The 27262-nt window shown below is 54.4% G+C and overlaps 2 protein-coding genes across 4 annotated transcripts in view; both read left to right on the top strand.

The window, feature by feature from the left end:
* Positions 1-1405: 1405 nt before the first annotated feature.
* FGR (FGR proto-oncogene, Src family tyrosine kinase) lies at positions 1406-15701 on the top strand. Its single transcript, XM_068537822.1, has 12 exons — positions 1406-1425; positions 6413-6645; positions 7120-7222; positions 8042-8140; positions 11244-11347; positions 11592-11741; positions 12427-12582; positions 12679-12858; positions 13457-13533; positions 13770-13923; positions 14700-14831; positions 14940-15701. Exons 1-12 carry the CDS (start codon positions 1406-1408, stop codon positions 15146-15148), a joined length of 1617 nt encoding a protein of 538 aa, XP_068393923.1. The 3' UTR covers positions 15149-15701.
* Positions 15702-24164: 8463 nt separating this feature from the next.
* The window catches only part of AHDC1 (AT-hook DNA binding motif containing 1), a 64745-nt gene continuing 61647 nt past the window's right edge, over positions 24165-27262 (top strand). For 2 of the 3 annotated variants that reach the window (XM_068539258.1, XM_068539259.1), the window contains exons 1-2: positions 24462-24664; positions 24900-24997. The gene's annotated coding sequence lies outside the window, so the exon portion shown is untranslated. Of the gene's footprint in view, positions 24226-24461; positions 24665-24899; positions 24998-27262 lie in introns of those variants that run through there. The other variant, XM_068539260.1, reaches the window with a different exon arrangement.

The raw sequence follows: 27262 nt of genomic DNA, 5'->3' as shown, positions 1-27262 counted from the left end.
TCCCTGATGTGGTGAAGGAAGTAGCCAGAGATGAGGCCTGCGTTCCCCCCTCAACCCTACCAAATCCCACGTAGCCCTCCGGAGAGGGGAGCGGGTGAGGAGGGGAGTGATGGAAGAAGGTATGGGGCTCCTGGGCTTCATGGCTGGCTCCTGCTCCCCAGTGGGTATGAAGCGGTGAGTGAGGGTGGAGAGTGTGTGTGAGTATGCTTTGGGCTTTGAGTGAATGAGCATGAACATGTGAGCATATGTGTGGGTGTTTGGGTGTTCTCTGCAGCCACCTGGGGCTGACGTGGCAAAGGAAGTGACCAGACTTTTGGGAGGATGGGTAGGGAGACCCCAGAACTGGGGAAGGAGGAGCCAGGGCCCTTCCTGCACAGAGCAGACCAGGCTGGGCTACCATGGGACCCCAGGGAAGTCTGGCCACACAGTGGAATCTAGGCTCCTGTTCCCTCAGCTCCCCCTGGACCACCCATGGCTCTCATCCCCCAAGAATCTCAATTCCCTCAAGACCCCTATTTTAGAGGCTAATGGGTGGATTTTCAGCAACAGATGAGAAACCACTTTTACCCACAAGAAATGGAGAAAATTCAGCTGATGCCCTCAGGGCCATGTGGAGGGTAAAGTGAGTGTGGCCCCTCTCCCACCTCTACGCACCTGGCCCTACCAGGGTGGCAGAGTCAGACTCTGGTATGTCTTCTTAGCCCCTGGGTGTTCAGGGCTGGGGGTGGTAAGGCCTCAAGCAGGAATGGTACGAGATGGTTGGAGGTTCTATGAGAGGTGAGGGCCTCAGTGAGGGAGATGGGGGCTCAGTAAGGGCACTAGAGCCAGTGAGGGGTGGAGGGTCCCAGTGAGGAGTGGAAGCCGTCATCAGGGGTGTCAGGCCCTGGTGAGGGATGCGGTGCGGCGGGACTGAGACTTGGGCCTGCCTCTGGCCAGCCCAGAGCCCTGAGGAGGAGCCGGAACTCTTGCTGGATGGTGGTTTCCTGCTGCTGTTCAGTCCCAGTTCCCTATTGGTGAAATCCCCCAGGCAGCTGGGTCAGCTCAGCCCTCCCGCCTCACCCAGAGCACTTCTCTTTCTTCTCAGCCTTGCCACTCCTCCTCCCTCAGCCTTGGAGGGGGCTTCTTCAAGGGAAGGGAACCGAAGTGAAAGTTCACTGAGCAACTACTGAGTGCCCTGTGCTTTCAGGGGCTTGACCGAAGTTGATGTGCAGAAGCAACCCCATGAGGTAGAGATTTAGATTCCTATTTTCTAGGCGAAGAAACTGCAGCTCAGAGAGAAGTGAACTGACTTGCCCAGTGCCTCAAGCTAGTTGTCAGGCAGGGTAGAATTTGAGGTGAAATCTGTCTTCAGATCCCACAGGACGTCCTGTGTCTACATCAAAGCCCTGATGTGGCGTTGGCAAGTATGGACCTCAAGAAAGATGGGTGAGCCTGGGGCTCCTATGTCCAGGAGTAGGGGTGGGAGGGAGGCAGGTTCCCTGCTGGGTGGCCAGCTGCCATATGGCAGGGGTGCTGTGATCAGTTGGCCCGGAGCTGGGTAGGAAATATGACATTCACCAGTCAGGGACAGCATGACCTCCTGCTCAGGCTTTGGAGAGCATAGCCGGGAACAGAACTCTGGACCCAAATTAATAATCCTGGCTTTGAATCCCCTGTCTGACTGTTTGACCTCCAGCAAGTCACTTCCCCCCTACACACAAGAGGGAGGTAGACTGATAAATGGTCCCTGGGGGCCATTCTAGCATACGGTTCTCAGCCTCACTCAGCCACACTGGGCAAGAGCCTTCCCAACAACTGCACACAAGGCACAGATGCAAAAACTGAGGCTCAGAGGGCTCATGTTATTCACCCAAGGTCCCAGAGCTGGGTAGGACCACACAGAGGGAGATGCTGAAGGTGGGAACAACATGGTCCAGGACTGGACCTCAGCTCTGACATCCACAACCTGATTTTGATCCAGATCAGACTTTGGAAGCCAACTCCTGTCAACCAGATGTTCAAGAGGCATGTTTATTAACAGACTCAACTCCCTGCAGCGACCAGAACACTTGTAGCCGTTCTCTGAGCTAGTGCCTTTCTGGTGTTAGCAGGCAGCCTAGATCAGCGCTGAGAAAAGAGAGACCTGGATTCAGATTCTAAGAGCTATGAAAATCAGTGATTGCCTGAGAGACCCTGGGCAGGTCACTTCCCCTCGCTGGGCTGTAGTGAGAATTCAGGTCATGTAGCACAGGGCCTGGCACACTGTAGGTGCTCATTAAGGTACATACATTATTGCTTTCACAAGGACTTCAAAATACAACATTGCTTATGACGGGCTTTGGAGCCAAATTGATTGGGGTTGCATTTTAGCTTCCCCTTACTTGCTATGTAACTAATCTTAGGGAAGTTATTTAACACCTTTGTGACTCAGCTTCCTTATCTGTAAAATAGGGGTAATAATAAAACCTACCTTATAGGGTCACTAAATGAGATCAATCATGGGAATTGCTTGGCACAGTGTCAGGCACTGAGTAGGTGTTTAAAAAATTAGCATTTTAAAACTAATAGTTATTGCCCCCCCACCAGACTTCTAGGAAGTCAAATTACCCTCCTAGGAATTGGTGGCTGGTAGTTGAGATCAGAGCTAGGCGAGGACAAAGAGTCCTGGGGGGCTATTTTCATGCAGATGCCAAGCAGAGAGGACCCTACCTGCTCCCTTTCTCTTTTTCCTATCTTTAGCTCTTTAGTTCTCTGTCTCTGCCTCTCTCTTTCTCCGTCTCTGTCCCTCTCTGTCTCTCTACCTCTCATTTCTGTCTGTTTGTCTCTTCTCTTTGTTTCTTTCTGGCAGTGATATGCTGGAGCTAGCTAGCTGGTACTGGCTCTTGGGAGCTGATTCTGCGAATCTCTTTCCAGCCCAGCGTTCAGGAAGTTACTTCGGTAACTTGAAATCATCCATGATGGGAACATTTACACCATGAAAATCAGCAACTGCTACAAATCAGGGCCCTTTTTCCCCCTTTTCTTTTAAGAGTCAGTATACCAGGATACCCTCACCCCTGCCCCCGCTGCCTTGCCAGGGCTCTCCCTAAGCCCACAGAGCCTTCCGCCTCCTTCTCGGAAGCTGACAGTTTCTGAACCCACGTTCCACTCCAGGCATGCAGAATTCTGGGCTCCCCCTAGGCTGATTTGAAAACATTGTGGTAACAGGTACCTGTGAATTGTTGGAAGTGGCCGCATTGTATCTAAGTGGGGACCCAAGAGGTTGCATAAGTTTGTATCTCTTACAGAGGGGAGCTCTGTGTGGGTCTCTGACTCAGGGATGGGGGAGCTACATATATCTCTGGGTTTCCCTCTGGGGGCTCCATGCACCTGTGCATGCTTGCAGGAATGGCCGTAATCATCTGTGTCTGTGACCAGGCAATGGAGAAAAGTGGTTCAGATCCTGGAACCAAACGCCAGGATACATCATCTGTGTGACCTTGGGCAAGTTTCTAAACCTCTCTGTGCCTCACTTGCCTTATCAATAATTATAATACTTACCTCGTAGAGTTGTCGTGAGAATAAAATGAGGTAATATATATAAAGCGTTTAATGCAGTGGCTGGCACAGAGGAAGTGCTATCAATCCTCCATATGCTATTCTTCGGGAGAGGCTCTGTGTGTGTGTGTGTGTGTGTGTGTGTGTGTGTGTGTGTGTGTGTGTGGATGGGTGAGGGCTGAAGGTGTGTGTATATTCACAGATGTCTGCATCTGTGAATCTGTACAGAGGAGCTCATAGTCTCTGTGTGAGGCGCTACGTGTAGCTGAGGTGAGGTGTGTGCGTCTGAGAAGGTGTCGGGAGGGCCGTGTGGACCTGCGTGTAGGGCTCTGTGTTGTTTGAGATGTGCAGTGTGTCTTCCTGTGAGAAGACCTCCATTCTCACCCTATAACCTTTGTTTTCATCTTACCCCCATCTGTTTCCTCAGTGCCTGAAATCCCCTCCCTTGGCTCTAGATGCCCCCCACCTCCACGTCTATTCTCTCCCTGAGTCTAACCAGCCCTGTAGCCCTTCGGACAGTGGCTTCACCCCAGGGGAGGGGTCCTGAGGTGAAGATCTCGGCAATGGCTTGGTGAACAGGGCCTATTTTGGGGCTCAAACCACAGCCTGCCTCACAGTTCACCACATGGGTGTCACCCCCCACACACACACACGGGAGAACGGTTACAGTGGAGCATGAGACAGGCTGGTGGGTCTAGAGTGGGGGTCAGGGCACTGATGTGACAGAGCCATCAGCTAAGCAGCTGGATCCAGTGGATCCAGGAAGGCTTCCTGGAAGAGGTGAGTAGTGCTGGGTAGGAGGGGCAGGACCCATAGAGAAGAGGCGGGAGGCTATCCATAAAGGGAACTGGACTTGGGAGTTGAGAAAGGCAAGACCAGGCACCTGTCCCAAGGATCCTTGGGCCCCTCTGGAAGAAATCAGGGTTCACTGGGTTGGTCCCACCCTAGGACTCTCCATTCCTCTCATATCTGAGAAAACCGAGCCCTCTCCCCAGCAGTTCCTCTCTGAGTGTTGCAATGGCAGAGTTTCTGGAGGGGCGTGGAGAGCCCTTGCTCAATGACCTGCCTGCCGTGTCACTCAGAGGACACAGCTACTAAGAAAGGCTTGGCTCACTTAGGGACTCCCCAAGGGACCCTGGTGGCTCTGGCTTCTGACCTGGGCCTTTCCCTGATGTGGGGATAAGAACAAGCTCTGGAGGTAGGTGTCCACCTGCACTCAGCTACCAGATATAGTCCTGGGGTTGCCGGGGTTTACCCAGCCCAGGGTGGGAACAGAGGCAGCGCCCGGAGGCTGGGCTTGTTTTTAGGAGACAGTGACCAGAGGCCTGCAGTGAGCTGAGCAGGGCTTGACAGAAATCCTATTGCAGACATGGGTCTAACCCAAAGATACGAGTGTGTGAGTGTACGAGTCTGTTAGCCTGAGAGGCAGCCTGTGGCGTGTGTGTGCCTGTGTGTGCTACCATGCATCAGAGCCTGGGCTCGTGTGAGAGTTAGTTGTGTTGGTGTGTGGCAGTGCTGGTGAGCATGCTCATGCAAGTGTGCGGTGTGAGTACTGGTGTGTGACTGTGTGCTGCCGTGGGTGCTACTCTATGTGTTGGTGTGTCAGGTGGATGTGAGTGCGAGAGGGCTGGTGTGGTGGTGTGTCCTGTCTGGGGGTGGATGTCTAAGTGAGCTGGGGCTGTGGGAAGGAAAATGAAGGCAGAAGACACGCTAGGGCCGAGCCCAGGCCCCCTGGCTTCCTGGAGAGGACAGGCGCTGGCATCTGGCTGCAGGAACACTGGCAGAGACTTCACCTTCCGTGTCCTCTGTCTCGCCTTCAGGTCTCTGGCCCCTCCCAAGGACCATGCCGCAGCCCCACTGACCCAGGAGTAGGGGCCTGAGGGGTGAGTGGGAGGAATGGGGACTGAGGGCTCTCAGGGTCAGGAAATGGGGTAGGGGTGGCCTTTCTGGGCCCCACAATTCCTCAGAGCCCCCTCCTCCTACAAGGACCCTGTTGCTAGGTAACAGATGGGGGAGCCGGAATGAGGCAGCTTGAAAGGCCAGAGCCTGGACCCACGACAGGAAATGGCCTTGATCCCCCTCTGCAGGGAAGCTCCAGGTGCAGGCACACAGCCCTGACACACACTTACACACAAACATGCATTGATACATAGACATGCACACACACACAGAGACACACACATACCCACAGAGACACGCACACCTACTTACACAGACCTACACACACAGATACACACACGCAGACAGGCACAAATACTCCCACTCAGGGCTATGCACACAGTCGTGACACACAGATACAGAGGCACCCACTCACACACACCCACCTGCATGCACAGTCACACACACACAGGCACGCACATGCACGCTCACACAGAAACACACGCATACGTAATACTCATACAGACATGAACACATAGAGTCATCACATGCAATAAACATACACACACTCATACACATACTCACATACACACACAGATGCAGACATTCACAAAAGGCTGCACATACACACACACACACAGACACACACCCACCAGCAAACTCACAAATACTCAGAGATACACACACAAGCACTCTGACGGAGTCACAGAAACCCAACACACTGAAACACTAGGAGGCAAAAATATGTAAATGAACACAGCAACATCGTGAAGCAGAAAACCAGCCCCGTGGAGGAGACACATACTCTCTCCACACACACTAAGGCAGCTGGGGGGGGTGGACGCAATGGTGGCCCTGCCCCACCTTTATCCCTCACTAGGGAGGACACCCCCTACTCCAGGCCTGAGAGAGGAAGCTGCATGCCTGCGTGAGTGTGTGTGTGCAAGCATGCGTGCATGTGTGCCTAGGGTGGCATATCTGGCAGGGGCCCCACGTGAAGCATGCCCCCCTTCCATAGCAGGGCACGTGGAATGGGCTGTGTGTTCTGCAAGAAGTTGGAGCCGGGGCCCAAGGAGGATGTTGGCCTGGAAGAGGACTTCAGGGGCTACGGGGCTGCAGACCGCTATGGCCCTGCCCCTACTCAGGGCCGGCCTGCATCCTCCTTCGCCCATATCCCCAACTACAACAACTTCTCCCCTCAGCCCGCCAGCCCCGCCTTCCTCAACGGGGGCACCATCAGGGGCATCTCAGGTGAGTCCAATGGGCTGGAGTCAGGCACTGACTGGACCCTGGCAGGACCTAGGGGAAGGAGAGACTTGGACTTGCCCTTAGGAGCCTCCATTATGATTTGGGAGACACGGCCCTGCTTTTAGCGCACAGTCTGAGGGAGTATGTACAGCTCTACCCTCAGAAACCCTAGTCTGAGGGGGAGACGTAGTGTTCTGTTCCCAGTCTGAGTGAAGGATTCTGATGACAGATGCCGGTGGGAAGTCTGCTTGGTGGAGGAGAGTAGAAGCGACTCCCCAAGGAGTCCCCAAGGGGGGAGGGATGGGCTTGAAGGTGTGTGTCCTGAATCCATGTCCAAAGCAGAAATCCACTGGATTCCAAAGACCTTTGCGATCCAGTGCACTGCAGCAGTGGGGAGGCATAGTGCCTGGCTGTGGAACAGGACTCTGGGGGTGCAGCCCCTGTGGTGCCCCCTGATGAGTAGCCCTGACTCTGCAGGGACTGGGGTGACCCTGTTCATCGCCCTTTATGACTATGAGGCCCGAACAGAGGATGACCTCACCTTCGCCAAGGGCGAGAAGTTCCACATCCTGAACAACATGTAAGTGACCAGGCCACCCAGCTCAGGACATGGCCTGGACGGGGAGCAGGACCCAGAGAGGAATCCTACCTGGTCCTTGTCCTCAGAAAGCTCTAGCCTAGTTGGGGAGGGATACTTGACAATCACACGCCGGGGTGATTGCTACTATGTAGGGGAAGCCTGAGGAACTATGGGCACAGAAAGAATACCAACCATGGTCTCCAGGGTAGTAGTGATCAGGGCAGGCTTTCTGGAAGTGATTTCTAAGCTGAGACTAGAAAAATGAATAGACATTGAAAGAAGGGGTGAGAAAAAAGGAAGAGAGAGCGAGAGAGAATGAAACTAGAGAGAATGAAACTAAATGATGACTTCTGGAAACCACCAAGTGGTTCAGTATAGGTGGGCCATACAGTATGAAGTGCAGAACAGAGAGAGCAGATCCTGAAGAGGTGGGTGGGAGCAGATTCTGCAGGGCTTTTTAAGCCATCTTGAGGAGTCTGGATTTTATCAAGAAGGAAATATAGCCATTGGAGGGGTTTTTAATGGAGAAGTGACCTAGTTAGCTATCCACTGCCCGCCCAAACCCCAGCCCAGCTGAAGTGCCAGAAAAGAAAGCCAGGAGGCCCAGATGTCCCCAAACATATTCCTTCAGCGGGGAAAAGCTCCCGGGGCAGCTGCAGTGGCTGGGGGCAGAACAGACGAAAGCCTTGGGGAGGGTGTGTACCCAAGGTGAGGGGTTGGCAGGGCCAGTGTCCACCTGACCCTCGGTGTGACCCTGCCTGGCCCCATGGTGCCCCAGGGGCTGGGTTGCCAACGCCGCCGCCTGTTCTGTGCCTTCAGCGAGGGTGACTGGTGGGAGGCTCGATCCCTCAGCTCTGGACAGACTGGCTACATTCCCAGCAACTACGTGGCCCCTGTGGACTCCATCCAGGCTGAAGAGTAAGTAGGGGTTGGGGGGAGTCCAGCCTTACAGACAGGACCCTGGAGTCCAGACTCAAGGCCACCTCTTGGGCAAGTCACAGCTCCACTCTGAGCCTGTCTCCTTACCTGTAATTCTGTAAGATCTTTGTGAGGATAAAAAGATAATAATGATGACACTAAGAGTAGGTAAATATTATCTAGCACGTACTATGTTCTGGACACTATTCAAAGTGCTTCCTGTGCATTAACAAATTTAGAAACTAATAGAATCCTATTTTACAAATGAGGAAACTGAGGAACAGAGAAATTAAATATCCTGCCCAGTTCACATGGCTAGTAAGTAGGTGGAGCTGGTATTTGAACCCAGATAGTCTGGCTACATTTGCTAAGCATTTTATATATATATATATATATGGCCTCTCGGAGATAACAACAGTGTATGAGCTTTAAAAAAAATTGTAAAGTGCTAAACAGATGGAAAGGGGCATTACTTAGAATTAATTCTATTAAGGAATCAGGGAAGTATCATTTATGGAGTATCTTGATGTAATTGAGATACTATGACAGATACTTTACCTATCTAGATTCATTTAATTCTCACAGTAACACTATGGATATTATTATTGTCCCATTTTACAGATGAGGAAACTGAGGCTCATAAAAACTCTTTATCTAGCCTCACGTATACATACGTATATGGGAAAAGTAAAGATTGGAGAGACTGCAGAATGGGAGTCACCAGGACTTGGTGACTGATTTGCCATTGGGCTATGGGGAGTGGGAGGAATCCAGGGTGACCCAAAACCTTCTTGAGGAACTGAGTGGGTGCCATTTGCTTAAGTGGGGAACACAGGAGCAGGTACAGATACATGAGCGGGCTTGTTAGCTTGAATTCATGGAGAGGAACACCCACATGGAAGAGACGGCCAGCAATTAGATTAGGTTGTGCTTTGTACGCGAGGTGCCCAGCCCATGCCAAGCCATGCCCCTGAATTAGCCCAGAGGAAGGGGCATCTTATTCTCATTGGAACTAAGGCTCCTTAGTTTGTTTGCTGTGGCTCCTGCAGAGGGCACACCTGGGCTGGGGTGGCAGGACTCTTCAGCGTGGAGATGATAATTAGAGCTGCACAGGGGAGTGAAGGAAGAGGGAGAAGAGTGAGAAAGAGATTGGCCCTAGGACCCAACTTTGGAAAGAGCTGTTGGAAAACCAGGCCAGGCTAAGTCAGAACAGCCAAGAGGGCGGAGGGGAGGTTTCAGGAAACAAGAGAGGGAGTGTCAGAGGCTGCCACTGGATTTGGCAATGGGGGTGACCTTGGTGAGAGATCTCTCCACATGAAGTGGGGGTGGAGGCCAGACAGCAGAGCCTGGGAGGGAGTGGGAGGTGAGGAAGTAGAGACCCAAGTGTGAAGTGCTTTTTCAAGTGAAGGAAGGTGAGAGATATAGCAGAATGTTGATGGCAAGATAGAGCTTAGAACGGTTTCCTTTGGGGAAGGAAGAAATGTGGGCATATGTAGAGGCTGGTGGTGGGATGGAGAGGCTGCAGATGGGGGCTGGTCGGTGGGGAAGAGGTGTCCTTGAGCAGATGGGAGTGAACGGGGTCCTGAGCTCAAATGGGATGAGGCCTTCATCTGGAGAGGGTGGTAGGAGGCATGGAGGAGAGGAGAGGTGATGAGGCAGAAGGTGAGAGGTTTGGGGGTCCACATCTCGGCGGCAGTGTTGTGAAGTTCAGAGAGGCACTCCGTGCAGTGTCATGGTTAAGAACAGTGCCATGGTCAAGAGCGCATGCCTTAGAGCAGACAGCTTGGGTTCCTATTCTGGCAGCACAGCTTAAGAGTCGAGTGGCTGTGGGTAAGTTGCTTAACCACTAGGCATTTCAATTTTCTCGTCTGTCTAACGGGGGTTAATAATAGTACTTACTTCACAGTGTTGTTATAAGAATTAAATGAATACATATATGTATGACAGCAGAGCCTGACACAAAATAAGTGCTGTTATGATTATGTCAATTATTAAGGAAGTAGCTAATGTCATGGGTGTGAGTGGGGGCAGAGCATTGAAAAAACTTGGGAATGTGTTCTGTCTGCATAGTTCTTCAACAGTTTCTCCTTTCCCACCCTGCCTGCCCTCCTGGACACGCTATTCGCCAATGCCTTCCCCTGTTCCCCAAACTGTGCGTAGTACCCAGGTGTGGATTGACAGTCCCAGAGTTCACTGAGACTGCCACCTCCCTTGATTTGAAAACTATGCTCCTTTTAATTCGGCCCAAGACGGTCACAGGCCAATTTAGTGATCAAATGACATCTGAGTCTTCTACGACACCTACGGTCACCTTGACTCTCCCAGTGTACTCTCACAGTTGGTTTCAGGCTACAGTTCAGTCCCAGGAAGAATATCCAAGAGACAGCGGGAATGCTTGAGGTCTGAGCTTGAAGTAGAGACTTAGAACAACATCCAAATTTAAAAGAGTAGAGGAAAAGCAGCAGTCAGAGCTGGGCAGGAGCAGTCAAAAAGAGGGGAAGAGGGAGTTCCCTGTCAGTCCAGTGGTTAGGACTCGGCGCTTTCGCTGTCGTGGCCTGAGTTCAATCCCTGGTCAGGGAATTAAGATCCCACAAGCCACGAGGTGCGGCCAAGGGGGAAAAAAAAGGAGGGGAAGAGAAGCAGGGAAGGGTGTCGTTCTGGACGCCAAATGAGGAAACGGTTTGAGATGTGTGCAGGGACAGGAATCTGAGCGATTGCCTGCGATGGTGGGAAAAGAAGTAGGGTCGGTGGCGAAGGATTTCAGGTAGAGCTCATCAGCCAGCCCTGTGGGCAGGTCAGTTCCCCTCTCTGTGCCTCAAGTTCCTCATCTGTAAATGAGCCTATGGAAGGAGCGGTAGTGAGATGGACCCTGATGAGGTCACTGATGACTGGGGTTCTAGCAATTTAAATTCAAGAGAAACCCAGAGAGTGAAGAGAAGTCTAACCTTTCTTGGGCACCTTCTGTGTACCAGGCATTCTACATTCGCCTTCTCTGTGATCCTCCTAATCAGGCTGAATCTTGGCTAGTGAGGTGACTTTTCCCAGGAGGCTGAGTTGGGGGTTGAACTGGGTGTATCTGACTCTTGCCTGCCCTTCCCAACAGGTGGTACTTTGGAAAGATCGGGAGGAAGGACGCGGAGAGGCAGCTGCTCTCCCTGGGGAACCCCCGGGGGGCCTTTCTCATTCGAGAGAGCGAGACCACCAAAGGTGGGGTTGTGCCACTGCCCATCCAACAGGGAAGCCTAGCCATTAGGGGGAGGCTAGGAGCAGTGGGGTGGGACTTGGGACAGGGCCACGACTGGGACAGGGTTGGAGGGGCAGAGCTAAAACTGGAACTGGGTTCAAGGGATGTGGCCATCCAACCTCAGAGTCCCCAGCCTTTTGGGCCTCTCTGGGCTCCCAGACTGGGTATGAGGAGGAAAGCAGGCCCAAAGGTGACCCTTGCCCACAGGCGCCTTCTCCCTATCCATCCGGGATTGGGACCAGGCCAGAGGCGATCACGTGAAGCATTACAAGATCCGCAAGCTGGACACAGGCGGCTACTACATCACCACGAGGGCTCAGTTCGACTCGGTACAGGAGCTGGTGCAGCACTACCTTGGTGAGGGCAGCCCTCAAGGCTGGCGTGTGCTTCAGATTCCTGAACCAATCGGCTGAGACTGAGGCCCAGAGAAGGGAAGGGGCTCCCAAAGCAGTAGTGGCTGGACCAGAACTAGAACCCAAATATCTGGGCTCCCAGCCCAAGATCCTGCTCTGTAGGTTTCCAGAGGAAACTGAGGCATGAAGCTGTCCATGGCCAAAGGATGCCCTCTAATGTCTGAGCTGGGTAGGAGACTGAGTGGACCTGACTTGAAGGATGGGCTGTGGGGTTGAGGGGAAGGTTTGCATCCATGCCTGGTTTCCGCTTTGGTTGGTTAGGCGAAGGATAGGTCTGTGGAAGGGTGAGGGCTTCATGTCCACACCATTGTCTGGAATTCCCAAATCCATTTCTACCTGTCAGGCCCAGCTGGAGGCCACCTCTTATGGGAAGGCCCAGATGGACGCCAGCTCTTATGCGAAGGCCCCCAATCCTTTCAGGGATCATCTCTCCCTCTGGTGCCACCTCCTTCCCTGGGCACCAACATGTTCACCTACTCAGTGGATCAGGTTGCCTTCTGCCCTGGCCTGTGACCTCAGCTGTGTCCTAGTTCCTTATAACTGATCTTGGGGGCTGGGGTGGGATGAGGAATGTGTGGGCCATTCTGGCCTGCCTTTGACCTCCAACCTCCCAATCCCCCACTGCCCAGAGGTGAACGATGGGCTGTGCCACCTGCTCACAGCGGCCTGCACCATCGTGAAGCCGCAGACGCTGGGCCTGGCCAAGGACGCCTGGGAGATCAGCCGCAGCTCCATCGCGCTCGAGCGGCGGCTGGGTACCGGCTGCTTCGGGGATGTGTGGCTGGGTACGGAGGTCCTGGGAGCGGGGGCCGGGGCCCGAGGCAGGGGCGAGGGCTTGGGACGGCGGCGAGCCGGTCCTGACAAGCCTTTCTGCCCGACAGGCATGTGGAACGGCAGCACGAAGGTGGCGGTGAAGACGCTGAAGCCGGGCACCATGTCCCCGAAGGCCTTCCTGGCGGAGGCGCAGATCATGAAGCTGCTGCGCCATGACAAGCTGGTGCAGCTGTACGCAGTGGTGTCGGAGGAGCCCATCTACATCGTGACAGAATTCCTGTGCCACGGTGAGGGGCGGGGTCATGAGGCGGAGTCTGAGAGGGCGGGATTTGGGGCGAAGTTAAGGTGCGTGTCTCTGGGGGAGGAACTTGGGTGGCGACTTGGGATGGGACGAGGAACAATGGACAGAGTCCGAGTGAGGGGCCGGAATGAGTGAAAACACAGGAGTGCTGGGAGTGGGGGCGGGGCCAAGTTAGACGGGGCGGGCCCGGCCTGGGGGCGGAGCCTTTGCCTCGGGGCGGAGCCTCGTGGGTGGTCAGCTGGTGGGTGGAGCTTGGGCGAGTGAAGGCGGGATCTGTGATGAGAAAGGATCTGGGGCAGAGTCTTAGTGGGGCTTGTCTAGGGAGGATGGAGGAAGAGAAGAAACGAGACGTGGGCAGAATCAGGGTGTCTGTGAGAGTAGGGCCTGGGCGAGATCTGTGAGGGGTTGAGGCACCTGGCAGAATCCTGAGTGGGGGCGGATCTAGGGTGAGAGGCCTGGGAGCAAGGGGGTGGGGTCAAACTATGTGAGAGGAGTCATGGAGAGGGGCGAGGCCAAGCGAGAGAAGGCAAGCCTGGAGCTGGGAGTAGTGTGTTGATGCTGATTTTTTGAGTTCTCCTCCCCAGGTAGCTTGCTGGAGTTCCTCAAGGACCGGGAGGGCCAGGGTTTGAGGCTGCCCCAATTGGTGGACATGGCAGCCCAGGTAAACTGGGACAACAGCCTTTATCTCTCAGAGCCCCTCCTATTATCTTCCACAAATCCCTGTGTCCTCAAACGCCTAGCCTACCCCTGGAAGTGCAGCCCCAGCCCCTGGATAATCTGTGCGACCTGAGGCAGGGCACTGCCCCTCTCTTTGAGCCCCAGTCTGGAAAGTGGGTTTTTCAAATGATCCCTCACGCAAACCATGGTGTTCCCATCTCTCTATACCTTCGCCCCCAGGTAGCTGAGGGCATGGCCTACATGGAGCGCATGAACTACATCCACCGAGACCTGAGGGCAGCCAACATCCTTGTCGGGGAGCGGCTGCTGTGCAAGATTGCTGACTTTGGGCTGGCCCGTCTCATCAAGGATGATGAGTACAACCCCCAGCAAGGTGCCCTGCCTCACCCCACCTTCCAAGAGCTCCCCAGTGCACCAAGGGGCTGCCATGGGGCCCCACCTCCCCGCAGACCATCCGGGATATTCCCACTCTGAGGTAGTGTAAGAGGCAACTCTGGGTTCAAACCCAGCTCCTCCACTTACCAACCGTGTGGCCTTGGGCAAGTCACCTAACCTCTCTGGGAGCTGTCTTTTCTCACAATAAAATCCTCAATGAAAATATTCAGACAACAGTAAGTCAACAGATATTTATCAAGCACCTACTATGTGCAAGGCACTGCTATAAATCTCAAGTGAAAGACCATAGAGTGTAATAGCGAAAATGCTGTAGCCAGAATGCCTGGGTATGAATCCTAGACACTTACAAGCTGTGTGATTTGGGCAAGTTATTAACTACTCAGTGCCACCTTTTCCTCTTCTGTACAATGGGGATAATAATAGTAATAGTAAAAAAAAATAGTAATAAAACTCACAGGGTTTTCATGAAAGTTAATTGAATTAATGCATGTAAATCGCTTAAAATGGTGCCTGGCACGTGGTAAAGGCTATACAAGTGTTAGCTATTATTATGATGAGAATTATTACAATGTTTGTAAAGTGCCCGGTACTATACTAGACACAGTAGCAAGTGCTGGCTAGATACCAGGTCTTTTCTGTTATGTCCAGAGACCTCTGTGCTTACGGGCCCCAGTCCTAAAGATGCCATTCTCTTAATCCAGCTGTTCCCAGGGATTTCTGCACTAACTTTCGCTTCTCCCCCAATCTCTCCAGGGACCAAGTTCCCCATCAAGTGGACAGCTCCAGAGGCTGCCCTCTTTGGCAGATTCACCATCAAGTCAGATGTGTGGTCCTTTGGGATCCTGCTCACTGAACTCATCACCAAGGGCCGAGTCCCCTACCCAGGTTTGCTGGGAGGTGGGGAGGTGGAAGGGTGGTCATGGGAAGGGCTTCTTCCTGGTTGCCTCTTCAGGAGGGGCTAGGCCCCCTGACTGACAGAGCCCCACCCTCCAGGCATGAATAAACGGGAAGTGCTGGAACAGGTGGAGCATGGCTACCACATGCCGTGCCCCCCAGGCTGCCCAGCATCCCTGTACGAGGTCATGGAACAGACCTGGCGTCTGGACCCAGAGGAGAGGCCTACCTTCGACTACCTGCAGTCCTTCCTGGAGGACTACTTCACCTCCACAGAACCCCAGTACCAGCCTGGGGATGAGACATAGCCTGTTTGGGCATCAACCACCTCTCTGGGGGTGCTCACCAGCCCTTCCAATCCCCAGGGCTCTGGTCCCAAAGCCCCCCAGGCCTAGAACCCTATAGAGTCCTAGCATGTCAGAGCAAGCAAGTTGCTTTGGCATCATCTAGGGCAACTCATTCATTTTAAAGATGGGGCAAATCAAGGCTCAGAGATAATCCCTCACCAACTCTGGCCCCAAGCTCTATTTCTCCCCTTCCCACTTCTGCCTCTGCATGCCTCTAGTCTTCCTGTCTGCACTCCCCCACAAAAGAAATGCTCAGATCTTGTCTAGTTATTTATAAAACTGTATATCCTTTCCCTCACTTATCTCCTGTCCCTGCTTTCCTGCCCTGTCATCCCACCCTGGTCCTGGCCCCCAGAATTCACCTCCTACTCAATTCTCTCATGTCTGTATGTTACAAAGAGAGGGAAAGTCTTTGCCGGATCCCTTTCATGCTGGGTGGATTCTGTAGTCCAGGACTGAGGTCCAAGCCCAGGGCGAAGGAGAGTGTTGCTGAGGGCTCATCACCTCTCTGAATCATGTGTGTGTTTACTGATTTTGTAAATAAGAAAAGTGACAATATGAATCCTTGAGCCGTGAAAATCCCTTCCTGTGGGAGGGATGGTGGTCGGTGGGAGGTGAGTGGGGTTGCTTTGGCTGCTGGGAGGCAGGGGAGGTAAGAGAGCACCCTAATGCCTACTAAGCACAGGGCACCCAAGGTGTGTTCTAGGACACCCCAAAGTCCTGAAGCTCATCCTCATGTGAGTTTAGGGCGAGTTGAGAGATGGATATAGAAGACAGGTAACTGCAGATCAAAATATCTCCTTCATTACTGATGTGGCTTTCAATCTGCATGCAGTGGTTTTGCTAATTCTTTACTTGATTTCAGCAGATTTACTGTTCATCACAGGCACCACAGCAGACCCTCAGGCCTCCCCCAGTGGGGCAGGGGGAAGACCACAGTGGACCCTCTGCAGCTCCCCAGAAGGGACAAGGGGTGGGTGGGGAGAGGCCTGAGAGTCTAGCTCATTGGATTTCACTTGAGGCAACTGTGCCCCCAGGGGGCTTTTGGAGAGGTTTGGAGGCAGTTTTGTTAGTCACAATGACTGGGGGCTCCTACTGGCATGCAGTGGACAGGGAGGGGGGTGCTTAACAGCCTGCCATGTACCCTGCAATGAAGATTTGTCCCACCCCCTGGCTCCCCCATTGAGAGACTCCAGCAGCTGATGTGCCTCCGGGTGGAAACAAGACGAACAGGGAATAAGGATTCCCACCTCTCCCATCAGGAAGTTGTTGACCCCTGACTTACTAAGGGAATGGCCAGGGGAAAGAGTCTGGGGGCTGGCAATCACTGCTACGCTTGGCAGACAATGACTAAGCATTGACTCTGTGAAGGGCCCTTTGCTAGGCAGGACCCTGGGAACACAGAAATGAACAAGACCTGTCCCTGTCCTAGAAGAGTTCACAGTCAGGCTGGGGAGAAATAATAGTAATAATAACTCATTTATTAAGTGTCAGCTGAATGCCAGATGGGTTTACATCCATCTTTTCATTTAACCCATTCCTGAATCTGGTTCTATGATTAGCCCCCCCCCACATTTACAGATGAGGAAACTGAGGCCCAGGGGTTACATGATGTACCAAGGTCACACAGATATACGTGACAGAGCTGGGATTTGAACCCAGGTCTCACACCAAGGCCCATGATCCTACTACCAGACCTTGCTGCCTCTGGGCCTTGGGAAAAGATCCTATCTGCCCCAGGTGGATGTCTGGGTGATCCTTCTCTCTCGAAATATTGGTAGAAGGAGTCCCTGGAAACCCCCCAAGCTGAGTGACTTAAAGGAAAGTGGATGAGGTGGCCAATGCAGATGGAGCATTCCCTGTGCTCAGCCCTGTGCTGGGGATGGCTGAACAGGAGCGATAAGATGGGTAGAAGCCAAGTGGCTGCTTAGAGAAGTGGTCACAGGAGTGGGAGCCTTAGCTCTGTACATTCCAACTCTCAGGGGCCAAGGCTTCCAGAAGGCCATGGTCTCTGGCCAACCAAACTCACAAGAGCCTGATGTATAAACCAGAAGCCTAGTGTTTCCACCTGCCATGGCGTAAGCAGATAAGAGCACAGTTCTGGAGCTGTAGTGTAGTATTGTGAATCTTGCCTCTACCACTTGCTAGCTGTGCCATTTAGTGCAAGCTATTAATCTCTCCAAGCCTCAATTTCTTCATCTTTGAAATGGAAATAAATGCACAATACATGTTAGCTGTCTTTGTCACTACCACTTACAAATCATTTATTCTATGCCAGACATCCTACTAAGTGCATGCAGCCTACTAAGTGCACAGAGCCCTATAAGGTGAGGGCTACTATATCTTGATTTTACTAATAAGGAAACTGAAGCACAGTGAAGTAAATAGATTATAGGACATAATGGCAGAGCAGGGGCTTGAACCCGGTCCTCTGACTCCAAAATCAGTGCTCTCAGTCTCTAGAGTCTTTTCCTGGGACCAGACTATTCCTGTCTGCCCAAAGGGGCTCTGCCTGGCACCTGGATGTCCATTTAGTTTAAATGGAGGCCCAGCAGGGCAGTGAGCCACCTGGAGTCCACCAGGCCCCCATGACTCCTCAGCAGAAACCAGAGCCACCTGAGCCTGGAATCCCTATGTCTACTGGTTCCCTGTCCCTCCCTCTGGTGCAGCCGAATGAATTCTCCCTTGCACCCCCTTTTCTGTGCATCCTTCTGTTCCCTTCAGATAGAGCACAATGCAATTGATTAGGCCTCTGTTTTCTCAATTTCAATCACATCCTCGCCCTGCCTCCCTGAGATTACAGGCGGGTCACCTTGATTGCGGTTTCCACCGTTCACAAAACTCTTCAGTCATTTACAAAACCATCTCTCGCCGCATTCACTCCCCCACCTGGCTCTTCTCCTCTGTGATGCATGATTTTACTGGCTTAAGACTCAGAGGGCAATTTTATTTCCAAGTTCATGGTGGGGGAGGAGGACACCTAATTGACTAATGCTGGGTGTTTCACGTGCCTCGTCTAATTTGAGCCTCGCCATGAGGCAGTGCAGAAGTATGATTATTCCCGTTTTACAAAAGTGGAAACAAAGACTCTGAAAGACTACAACGCTTGCTCAAGGTCATCCAGCTGGATGATAGAGTCAGGATTTGAATGCAGGTTTGTGTGACTTCAAAGTCTTATGCATCCCTCTGTGTCACATTGCCTTATTTGATGGAGCAGCATGGGAAAGTATAATACTAAACCAGAGTCAGGGCCAGGGAGGATAGGGGGTGGGGGTAGCCCCATATGTGCTGAGGATTCTTTTCGTAAAAGATCCAAGTCATTGGGCTTCCCTGGTGGCGCAGTGGTTGAGAATCTGCCTGCCAATGCAGGGGACACGGGTTCGAGCCCTGGTCTGGGAAGATCCCACATGCCGCGGAGCAACTAGGCCCGTGAGCCACAATTACTGAGCCTGCGCGTCTGGAGCCTGTGCTCCGCAACAAGAGAGGCCGCGATAGTGAGAGGCCCGCACACCGCGATGAAGAGTGGTCTCCACTTGCCGCAACTAGAGAAAGCCCTCGCACAGAAACGAAGACCTAACACAGCCATAAATTAAATAAATAAATAAATAAATAATTTAAAATTTTTTTTTAAAAAAAGATCCAAGTCATTTATTAATTTCACACATGTCTACTGATGTCTCCTGTAGGCTGGTCCTGTCCAGGAGACAGAACAGTAAACAATTACAACAATTAGGGGCAAGGTCAGTCTGGAAGCCAAGGGAGACTTCTTGGAGGAGGTGAAAGAAAAGTCTGCTTGATGAAGCAGCCAGAGGGTAAGATCATCTCCCACTGAGGGAATGGCATGTGCAAAGGTCCAGAGGTATGGGAGAGCAAGGCCAAGTCAGGCAAGAGCAAATAATTATGTATGGGAGGGTTGAGGGAAAAGATGAGGCATATAAGAAGATGGCTGGAAGGTCAGAGGCAAGAGGTAGGAGGGTCAGAAAACCAAGGGTTATGGTCCCTGAGTTGTGGAGAAAAGTCAGAGAGAAAAAATCTCGGTGCCCCAGGACCTATTGAGATGAGTCTGTTCTGGATCCCACTGCTCCAGTTCTGAGCTGGGTGGACCCACTATCCACTCCAGGAGTTCTCTCCCAGGTACAGTATCAAAGCCTCCCTCCCACCCGGCCATCCACATCCATTACACCACAAACACACACACACACACACACACACACACACACACACACACACACACACACACACACACACCCTGGATGGTCTTGCAGTGGAACACACACACACACACACACACACACACACACACACACACACACAGAGCCTGGATGGTCTTGCAGTGGTGTCCATACTCCCTCTAGTGGTCATTCTGGGCACTACATCCAAAACTGCAGGAAACTTTCCTCCGAGACAGGAGGACCAGGTCCCTTCAGAGCCTCCCCATCCATCAGAATGGAAGAGACAGTAATTCAGTACAGTTCCTGCTCTCAGAAATCTCACAATTTAATGATGGTGAGGGTGAAGGGGACAGGCACAGGCAGAAGATGTAGGAGAACAGGGGAGGGTCCTAACTCAATTGGTTAGGGGGAAGTCTTCTCAGTGGAGGTGTTGCTTCACCACCGGAGACCTGAAAAAGGAGTGAAAGTTTGCTAGCAAGAAAGAAGCAAGCAAGAGACGGGTATTCCAGACTTGACAGAATTAAGTAGCTCAGAGGCAGGAAATGGGACCGTGCAGAGAGTTACAATTAAGTAGGTGTGACTGGAGTGAAAAATTTGAGGGGAATCAGTGGCTAAAGATGAAGATGACGAGGTAGGCAGGGGGTCTTGTCTGCCATTGCCCTCGGGCTAGGATTCCAAACCTTGGGCCACGGAAGCCAGTGAAGGGTTTTGAGCAGGGTAATAACAGAGTCAGATTCATTTTCCAGAAGGAGCCCAGTGGTGACCAACACGGAGGAAGGATGGGAGGGGAAGAGGTGGGAGAGGAACACCCTTCTTGGACACAAAGAACCACACCAGGTCACACAGAGCTTTGGGCAGGCCTGTGAACCAGACATATCAACACACATGATGACACCTACAGACATGTCAGTGGGACCCCAGGCTGAGCACCCAGACAAACAAACACATACTGACATACACTCAGACATATGGTCCTCGAGCCAAAAGGAAACCAAGGACACACATTTACCCCCAGACACAGGCTGACAGTGAGAACCATGCACACCCTGATGGACACAGGAATTCACACACACGCAGTGTGGCTGTCAAGGGCTCTACCCTGCCCCCCTCTCTCTCCCCCTGGGTCCCTCACCACCTCGGGCAGGAACAAAGCTGACCTTTGCCCTCTGGCCTCTGGCCTCTCCTCCCACACCCCCTGCCCAGAGGGAGGAGCCGTTTGAAGTCTGGGCTGCAGCTGGGGTTTCCTGTTGCCTGGAGGAATGTGGGAGGACTTTCAGGGAGGGGCGAGTGCAGGGAGGCTAGCCCACGAGGAGGGATAATGGGGACCTGGGGGCCTTGGTTCCCACTGTACCACAATGAAGGAGGGCTTCCTGCTTCCATGGTCTCTTGGGCCCCAGCTCTGAGCCGTTCCCATCCAGAGGAGGGGAAAACCAAGGCCATAATGGCTCCAGTCCAACGGGCCTCTTGTTCCTGGATCTGTAGCTCAGGACAGGCCCTCAACCTCTTTTGGCCCAGTTTCTCCTTCTGTGGACTGGGATGAATCCCTCTCCAGCAATCCAGATCTTTGCTGAGGTAGCTCCAAGAGTGGGACCAACCCCAGAACTTCTGTAGTCAGGGACGGCAAGGCTCCCTTCACTCTGCCCTTTCCAGGAGCTCCAGGGGCCTGGTTCCAGGCTGCTGTGACCTCTCAGTTACTGTCATTGTTATTATCATGACTTAATAATCCCTCAGCATGCCCGTGCCAGTTTTCAAAGTGCTTTCACATCCATGTGTTCAGTAAATCTTCTCAACAGCTTTGCCTGTAACACAGAGAAAGGATTACTCCTCAGTTTTACACATGTGGAAATTGAGACTCAGAGAGTTTAAGGACACACAAGTAAAAGCAGAATCAGAACCAGGTCTGGGGAATTCCCCGGCGGTCCAGGGGTTAGGACTCCACGCTTCCACTGCAGGGGGCCCAGGTTCGATCCCTGGACGGGGAACTAAGATCCTGCATGCCGCTTGGCACAGCTAAAAAAAAAAGAACCAGGTCTGTCTGGCCCCTATTCCACATGGCCTCCAAACCCTTAGGCCCCAAAACTTTACCTCTGGACTCTCACCTCTATTTCCTAGGGTCTAGCTATACCACCTTCTGCTTACATTGAATCAAAAATGGTGGGAGTGAGCGGAACCCAGAAAGGGATGATGCAGGTTCTTCCAGAACCTGCGTCCCCTCCTTCAAGTCCGCTTTCTCTGGGAGCTTATAGCTACCCTGCCCAGCCTGAGGTGACCCTAGATGCTGTTTTTGAGGACTGGGTAGCCCCCTTTTAGACTAGGCTGGTGAAGCAGAGATGGCAATTAGACACTAGGTGGCAGCAGCCACCTACAGGAAGACTCGGCTTGAGTTTGGGGAGACCACCCCCCCTCACCCAACACAATTTTAAGAGGTTCCAAGAGAAAGACCAGCCCCCAAATGACTGGGAAACCCTGTAATGCTTGGTTTCCAGCTATGCCCAACACCTTGGGGACTAAGAGCACCCACCCTGTCTGGGGAGGGGGCCACTGAAGCAGCCTGGAGTGGGAGGGGAATGCATGGACAACCCCACCTAACTTCTATTCCCCTCTCACTCGTGGAGCCGTGGGCCCTACTAACCTTGCACCTTATGACCTAACCTCTCCCCTCCCATGCCTTTCCCAAATGCCTTTTCATTCCAATCTACCTGGGGCTCCCTATTTCCCAGAAGCTATCCTGTATGCCCACCCAATTCCCTCCCCAAATTTGATTCAGCTTAGGTGGGATCTTCATGCCCTTGGGCAGAGCCTAATAGTTAAGGATGTTGTGAGGGGGTAAAAGAAAGGGGAACCTGGGCCTCTCCTACGCTCCCCAGTGATAAGTCTCGCTGGTGGGGGACCAGCTGGTGCAAGATGCCAAAGTCCCATCTATTTGTGATAACTTTAGACTCAGGCTTTGGAGGTGCAAAGGGCCCCTAATGACTTTAACCACTGCTTTCATTAATATCTGACCTTATAATTGTTCCCATTCAATGAATAAATCTTTGAACCCAGGGCTTGCCTGCAAGGACAAGCTGCTCCCAAACGGGGGCCTCTGCAGCTGGCCATGCCAGCCCCATGATGCCAGATCAATAGGTGTACTATTTAGACCCTAAACCTCTCCCATGGTTGCTGTGCTCCCAGTCCCCGCAAGGGGCCAACAGAGAGTGCCCCCTAGATCCCCTCTTTTGCCCTCTGGGGGTTCCAGACTGTCTAGAGGAGGGGCTTGGGAAGGGTGGAGGTGTAGGGAAGGTGGTGACAGGGAGCTGCAGTTGGCAAAATGACACCACCTGCCTTTGTCACATGCTGGCCATCACCTCGCAACACCCCGCAGGGCCAAAGGAAGAGTCAGAAACAGGTGGGACAAGGACAAAGGCACCGCTGAAGAAACTTCAGACATGGGGCAAGACAGAAAAAAGCCAGCAGACACTGGACAAAGGAATGTCAGACACACAGATGAAGTGGGACCAGCGCAGGGCCAGTCAGGGCCGGTGCTGGTAGACACCGAGGACTGGACAGCCACCATGCATTATTCATCTCCGTGTCCCCTGTGAGCCCTGCACACCTCAGTTAACATTTGTCGAATTGAAGTGCCAAGGGAGGACACACAGACACTGGGAGAGAAGGTCAGACGGAGACCTGGGGAGTCAAAGCTCCCTGCCACAGCCCAGAGGTTAAGCAGTGGGCTTTGGAATGAAACGGATCCTGGTCTGGCTGGGCTCTACCACTTCTTCAGTGGGTGTCATGGGCCTCAGTGCCCTCATCTCTAAAATGGAAATGATAACAGTACCATTTCACCAGGTCTTTGCAGGACTCAAGAGCCCTGCGGTGTTCAGTAAATGGCAGCAGCAGCAGTTTTCCTTTCTGAGCTGTCCAGATATCTTCCCTTGGTAACCAGGCCCTGGCAGTGCACATTTCCATCTGTGGGGATAGGCCAGGCAGGGGGCCCAGAGCGAGGGGCTGGATAACAGATGTGACCTGAAGAGGAGGTAGGTGAAAGTGCTGAGTCCAGCCCCCTGGGCACAGCAGGGGCTCTGAACTGTTGAATCTGAATGTTGCTTCCTGACACAAGGAAAAAGCTCAGTCGAATTCAGGAAGGCAAGCGGTGTGTGTGTGTGTGTGTGTGTGTGTGTGTGTGTGTGTGAGAGAGAGAGAGAGAGAGAGAGAGACAGAGAGAGAGAGACAGAGAGAGAGATCTGTGGATTATCCAGGAATTTGTGCCCTCGCCGCCCTTGGACTTCTAGAAAAACTAAGCTTTGGTGGGGGTCGCTAAACCCAGAGCTCAGAACTTGAGACGGGGTCACTGAGTGAGGAGGAGGTGCTGGTGGGCTTTGAGGTTTCTTGAGCAGCCCTCTCGCCATAAATCCTTGCGCTTTACTCAGTAGGAAACCTTTTCATAAAGGGAGAACGCCCCCAAATTCAGGGAGCCGGTCCTCTCCTCTTTCCTCTTCCTCTCTTATTTAATTGGGATGCCCCAGAAAGTAGCAGGCCCTTTAGCTAATCCCTCGATTCCCTGTTCTACTCTCATTCCCTTCGCAGACCCCGCCCCTTCCCTCCCGCCCGTAACCTCTGCTCAAGCCAGAGCCCCCGCGGGGAACTAGGAACGTGGGAAACGTTCCCAATCCTTGGGGAGAACCAGCACCCCTTGGTAAAAGAGGACTCGCCCCGGCCGCAAGGGCCCGGGCGCTGGGGTCCCTGCAGGGTCCCGGCCGCGCCGTCGGAGCTGCTGGCGCCGCCCCGCCCGCCCCGCGCGCCGAGCGGCCGAGGCGGGGACTACAAGTCCCGGCGTGCCGCGCGCGCGCTCCCCCCTGGGGTTCCGGATGGTGAGCGGCGAAGGTAAGGCGAGCTCGCAGAGGCAGCGGCGGCGGCGGCGGAGACGGAGAGAGGCAGGCAGGCAGGCAGGGCGAGGGCGAGAGACGGAGGGAGGGAGCGAGCGAGGCAGACCAGACAGACAGACAGGCGGGCGGGCGGGCAAAGCGAGCCACCCGCCAGGCTGCGCTCAGCCCCGCTCGCAGCGGAGAGAGCAGAAGGCAGGAGGAGGGAGGGGAGGAGGGGGAGGGAGGGAGAGAGGGAATCCAGCTACCACCACCCAAAGCCAGCGTCTGCTTTCTGTCCTCATTTCCTTTTCCCACCCAGCTCTGAAAGCAGAGAAAGGCAGAGGGAGCGAGAGATAGAGACAGTCAGAGAGACAGACAGACAGCCAGAGAGAGCAGGAGGGAGGAGGGCGGAGGAGGAGGAGCAGGAGGAGGACTACGCGGGGCGCGTTCCCTCCCAGGTTTGCAATTGGGGGGTGGGGGTGGGGGCGGGGGTGTCCAGGGCTGTGAGAGTGTGTGCGCGGTGGGGGGAGCGAGGTGGGCACAGAGAGCGAAGGAGTGATCGAGGTGGGGGGCGCCGCGAGAGCGGGGGGCCGTGTCCAGCGGAGTTAGCGGCGGAGAATGTGAGCCGAGGCGCGAGCCATGCTGTCAGCAACGGCGGGCGGCTCAGGGCTCCACCACGACTGCTCTCCCCAGCTGCCGAGCGCCCGCGTCGCTGCCGCGGCCGGAAGACAGACGCCCCCCAAAGCGCCTCGCCTGGCTCGGACCAACGGAGCCGGCAGCCCAGCACTCCGGTGAGTGGCGCCTCCTCCCCAGCCCTAGACCCCCGCTGGGGACCGGCCGGCCGGGCTCTTTTGTGCAGCGCACCGGGGGGGCTCCGCGCCCCCTCCGCGCGCCCGGGTCCGGTCCGCCGGACCCCGTGGCTGCGGTGCCCGCGGTGCGATCGGTCTTTGTTTCCACCGGGGCCCGCGGCTCGGCTGGGCTCGGCTCGAAGCCTGGCAGGCAGCGCCGGGAAGGGGGAGGGGGAGGTGGACGAGAAGGGGGGGCGGGGAGGGGGGGTTCTCGGGTTTCCTGGCCGCCCCGCGGCTCCCCCGGCTCGGGGGCGAGGTGCGCGCCCAGCGCTGCCGCGCGCCCCCTCCTCCTTCCCCCTCCCTCCGCCTTTGGATTTAAAACTGCAATTTGCTCTCCAGCTTGCTGAGAATGTGGGGGGGGGGGGTGGGTGAAGGGGGGGACCGTGGGAGCGGAGAACAAGGCTGGATTTTAGGAACGGCCCTGGGAAAGGGGGAGACTGCGGAGGGAGGAGCCCCTCCCCTTCAACCCCCAAATCCCAAGGTTCTGCTGGTGCTCTGGGAGTTGAGGGGCGGGGACCTAATGACCCCGAGGGGGTGTGGGGCGGAGGAGGGATTTGGGGGCGGCCAGGGCCGTAGGGGTTGGGCCGCGTGCCCGGTTACCTGGTGAACAAAGTCGGCTCACTTTTGCATAAATAAATAAATAATCGCCTATCAATGCGTTTCCTCTGAGGCTCTGATTGAATCGGCCCCCTCTTCCCCAGGGGGTGGGGTGCTGAGTGACAGCTGTCAGCCCCCTGGGCCGGTAGCTGGGGGTGAATTGCAGAATCTCTCTGCTTTCTGGCTAAGGGCGCATTCCCCTGCTGGGTCCTGGTCCCCAGGCAGAGCCAGAGGGGCAGGGGGCTGGCTCTGAGTCTAGGAAATAACCTTGTTTCCTGTTCTACAGGAAAAGGGACAGCAACCCAGAGTTTGGGGGCTGGGGATGAAGACTGATGGGAGCTGGAGGGGTTCCCCAGCAGCCTGACCCCCCAGCCTCCTGCCAGGCGAAGGGGCCAGCTGAGGGAGGAAGGATGTGGGCCTTGCTGGCCGGAGGCGGGAGCTGGGGCCGTCCCTGAGGCGGGCAGCGGGCACTGAGAGGGAGGAGGGAGAGAGAGAGAAGCGGGGGCGGGAATTCTCTACCGCAGACCCTGGGGGCCAGGGCCAGATGTGGAGGGGTGGGGAGTCCCCCCTCCCTCCTAGCTTGGGGGCCCTGGGGCTGGGCTGGGAGGGGCTGAGCCTGGTGCCCTCCGTTCTGCACCAGTGCCTGACTGGCAGGGCCAGCTGAATTTGGGCCCAGGCGTCACCCTGGGAGGTAGGGCCAGGCTGCACCAGCCTGGCCCCTGAGCACAAGGAGGGACCCTTGGGGGGCCTGTGCCTGTCTGGCTGGGCAGGCGTTTCCCGCCGGACCAGTTGGTGTCAGGCGGGACTTGGCCCCAGCTCCCTGGGCAGAGCTCAGGGTGTGAGGACAAGCTTTGCCTCCGGGTCAGGGTGGCCACATTTTGTCCGCTGCTGCCGCCGGCGGGGCGGGGGCATGCACCCGGGCCTGGGCAGAGTCCTGCCAGGAGCGTTTGGGGTGTTTCTATTGTTGGCTTGTTCCTGTTCCGTGTGGCCCGGTGTGTGTAGCTGTGTGAGCTGGGGCTGTAGGTGACAGATTACCAGTTGGTCCGTCCCCCACCCACACACAGCCCCCACCCCTGCCGCCTGGAGGGGCAGGCTGGGTTGTGGTGGTGAGCTGCGGGGGGGACCCCCCAGGTGGCATGTGCCTGCAGCTTGCCATCTCCCTCCTTTGAGCAGATGTATATTTATTTTTATAGTAATGGAAAATCAAACTGGATAGTAAGTTGAATTCATTTTTTTCTTCTGCTGTGTCAATAGTTGGAATAACCCCCAGAGACTAGTGAACTTCTTGCCCCAGAGCTCCCACCCTCCAGAGGTTGCAAAGATCAGTGAGGGCATGAGCTTTGGGGGACCAGTTCAAACCAGTGACTCGTTGTCCCTCTTGGTCTGGCATTGGGGCAGGTGCCCAGGTGGGCGGGCATTGCCCCCTCCCCAGGCATTCCCCCCACACCCCACCCCACCCCGGGTGTAGTCTGTCCTCTCAGCCACCTCCTTGGTCAGTGCCTGAGCTGTGCCCAAGCCCTCAGGGACCTTCTCCTGGTGGGCTCTCTCCCCCTGCCTGGGCTCCCGGCCCACGTGCTGATATTTATTTTCTGTAGTAAAATCCATTTTTAA

The sequence above is a fragment of the Eschrichtius robustus genome, chromosome 3, assembly GCF_028021215.1.
Source record: "Eschrichtius robustus isolate mEscRob2 chromosome 3, mEscRob2.pri, whole genome shotgun sequence".
NCBI lineage: Eukaryota > Metazoa > Chordata > Mammalia > Artiodactyla > Eschrichtiidae > Eschrichtius > Eschrichtius robustus.
This window is presented reverse-complemented; position numbering and strand designations above follow the sequence as displayed.

Excerpts from the sequence above, each read along its gene's own strand:
- FGR (XM_068537822.1), top strand. The coding sequence starts at position 1,406 with ATGGACCTCAAGAAAGATGG. Across the intron at positions 6,646-7,119 it reads CACCATCAGGGGCATCTCAG|GGACTGGGGTGACCCTGTTC; the intron begins GTGAGTCCAATG and ends CTGACTCTGCAG. Across the intron at positions 13,924-14,699 it reads TGAGTACAACCCCCAGCAAG|GGACCAAGTTCCCCATCAAG; the intron begins GTGCCCTGCCTC and ends CAATCTCTCCAG.